At 57.0% G+C, this 2,500-nt stretch overlaps 1 protein-coding gene across 1 annotated transcript in view; it reads right to left on the bottom strand.

The window, feature by feature from the left end:
* Nucleotides 1-2,500, bottom strand: part of LOC122101138 (cytokine receptor-like factor 2) — a 12,403-nt gene that overhangs the window by 1,172 nt on the left and 8,731 nt on the right. Inside the window, exons 6-7 of the mRNA XM_042671489.1 lie at nucleotides 390-495; nucleotides 180-264 (exon numbers count right to left, since the gene is read on the bottom strand). Coding sequence (XP_042527423.1) covers nucleotides 180-264; nucleotides 390-495 — 191 coding nt within the window. The remainder of the gene's footprint in view (nucleotides 1-179; nucleotides 265-389; nucleotides 496-2,500) is intronic.

The following is a 2,500-nucleotide window of genomic DNA, read 5'->3' as shown; positions in this document are numbered from 1 at the left end:
GATGGATGGATGGATGGATGGGTGGGTGGATGGATGGATGGGTGGGTGGGGTGGATGGATGGATGGATGGATGGATGGATGGATGGATGGGTGGATGGCTGGGTGGATGGTTGCAGAGATGGAGACAGACAGACGGGCAGTGGGACAGATGTACAGTTGGAGGAGGAGGAGGCTCTCACCTGGAAGTGGCCATGGTGGGTCTCGAACAACCCGGGGAAGCTGCCCCGGGGGTCGGGCACCCAGGGGAGGAGTCTTTGCTTCACCCTGGAGGAGAGATGTTGGGGTGTGGAGGCCCAGGGTGGAGGCCGGGGGTGGGTGGAGGCCCAGGGTGGAGGCCCAGGGTGGAGGCCCAGGGTGGAGGCCGGGGGTGGGTGGAGGCCCAGCCTCACCTGCTCAGCCTCCACGCGCACAGCAGCAGCAGCAGGCTGGCGGCCAGGCCGCAGGGCAGCGCCAGGCCCAGGGCCGGGACGGAGGCCGGGCTCGGCTCACAGTGCTCTGCGGAGACAGCGGCAGACGCCCCGGCCCGTCCGTCTCTCCGTCCGTCCATCTGTCCGCTCGTCTGTCTGTCTGTCGATGTGTCTCTCTTCTCCGTCCGTCCATCTGTCAGTCTCCACGTCTGTCTGTCTCTCTGTGTGACTCTGTCCACCTGTCCCACCTGTCCGTCTGTCCATCCAACTGTCTGTCCGTTTGTGTCTATCTCTGTCTGTCTGTGCATCTGTCTGTCCATCCTCCCATCTGTCTGTCTGTCCGTCTGTCCATCCATCCATGTGTATCCATCTGTCTGTCTGTCCATCCTTCCGTCTGTCCATCTGTCTGTTCGTCCGTCTGTGTTTCCATCTGTCTGTCTGTCCATCCATCTGTCTGTCCATCCATGTGTGTCCGTCTGTCAGTCTGTCTGTCTGTCCGTCCAAGTGTCCACCTGTCTGTCTGTCTGTCCGTCTGTCGCTCTGTCTGTCCTCCGTCTGTCGGTCTCTGTCCGTCCATCTCTCTCTGTCTGTCTGTCTGTGTCCATGGGTCCATCCATCTGTCCATCTGTCTCTGTCTGTCTGTCCATTTGTCTGTCTGTCTCTATGTCTATCCGTCTGTCTGTCCGTCCATCTATCGGTCTGTCTGTCTGTCTCTCTCTCTCTCTGTCCATCTGTCCGTCTGTCCATCTGTCCGTCTGTCTGTCCGTCCATCTGTCTGTCTCTATGTCTCTCTGTCTCTGTCCGTCTGTCTGTCCGTCCATCTGTCTCTATGTCTGTCTGTCTCTCTGTCCATCCGTCAGTTTGTCCATTTGTCCATCTGTCTGTCTGTCTGTCTGTGTCTGTGTGTCCGTCCGTCCGTCCATCTGTCTGTCTGTCCATCTGTCTGTTCATCCATCCATCTGTCCATCTGTCCCTCTGTCTCTGTCCGTTTGTTTGTCCTTCTGTCCGTCTGTCCATCCGTCTCTGTCTCTCTGTCCATCTCTCTGTCTGTCTCTCCCTGTCTCTGTCCACCCGTCCATCTGTCTGTCCATCTGTCCATCTATCTGTCCATCTGTCCGCCTGCCTGTCTGTCTGTCCGTCTGTCTCTCTCCCTGTCTGTCTGTCTGTCTCTCTGTCCATCCGTCAGTTTGTCCATCTGTCTGTCTGTCTGTCTGTCTGTGTCTGTCTGTCCGTCCATCCGTCTGTCCATCTGCCTGTCTGTTTGTCCGTCTCTCTGTCTGTCCCTCTGTCTCTCTGTCTGTCCGTCCGTTTCTCTGTCTGTCCGTCTGTCCCTCTGTCTCTCTGTCTGTCCATCTGTCTGTCTCTCTGTCTCTCTGTCCATCCGTCAGTTTGTCCATCTGTCTGTCTGTCTGTGTCTGTCTGTCCATCCGTCCGTCTGTCCATCTGTCCGTCTGTTTGTCCGTCTCTCTGTCTGTCCCTCTGTCTCTCTGTGTGTCCATCTGTCCGTCTGTTTGTCCGTCTCTCTGTCTGTCCCTCTGTCTCTCTGTCCGTCCGTTTCTCTGTCTGTCCGTCTGTCCCTCTGTCTCTCTGTCTGTCCATCTGTCTCTCTGTCCATCCGTCAGTTTGTCCATCTGTCTGTCTGTGTCTGTCTGTCCGTCCGTCCGTCTGTCCATCTGTCCGTCTGTTTGTCCGTCTGTCTGTCCGTCCGTTTCTCTGTCTGTCCGTCTGTCCCTCTGTCCCTCTGTCTCTCTGTCTGTCTCTCCCTGTCTCTGTCCATCTGTCTGTCCATCTGTCTGTCCGTCTGTCCCTCTGTCTCTCTCCCCGTCTGTCCGTCTGTCCGTCTGTCTGTCTCTCTCCCCGTCTGTCCGTCTGTCCATCTGTCTGTCTCTCTCCCTGTCTCTCTGTCCGTCCATCCGTCTGTCCATCTCTCTGTCTGTTTGTCCGTCTCTCTGTCTGTCCATCCGTTTCTCTGTCTGTCCGTCTGTCCCTCTGTCTCTCTGTCTCTCTGTCTGTCTCTCCCTGTCTCTCTCCCCGTCTGTCTGTCTGTCCATCTGTCTGTCCGTCTGTCCCTCTGTCTCTCTCTCCCTGTCTGT

Source organism: Dipodomys spectabilis, unplaced genomic scaffold (genome assembly GCF_019054845.1).
Source record: "Dipodomys spectabilis isolate Male_0828 unplaced genomic scaffold, ASM1905484v1 ptg000632l, whole genome shotgun sequence".
Lineage (NCBI taxonomy): Eukaryota > Metazoa > Chordata > Mammalia > Rodentia > Heteromyidae > Dipodomys > Dipodomys spectabilis.
This window is presented reverse-complemented; position numbering and strand designations above follow the sequence as displayed.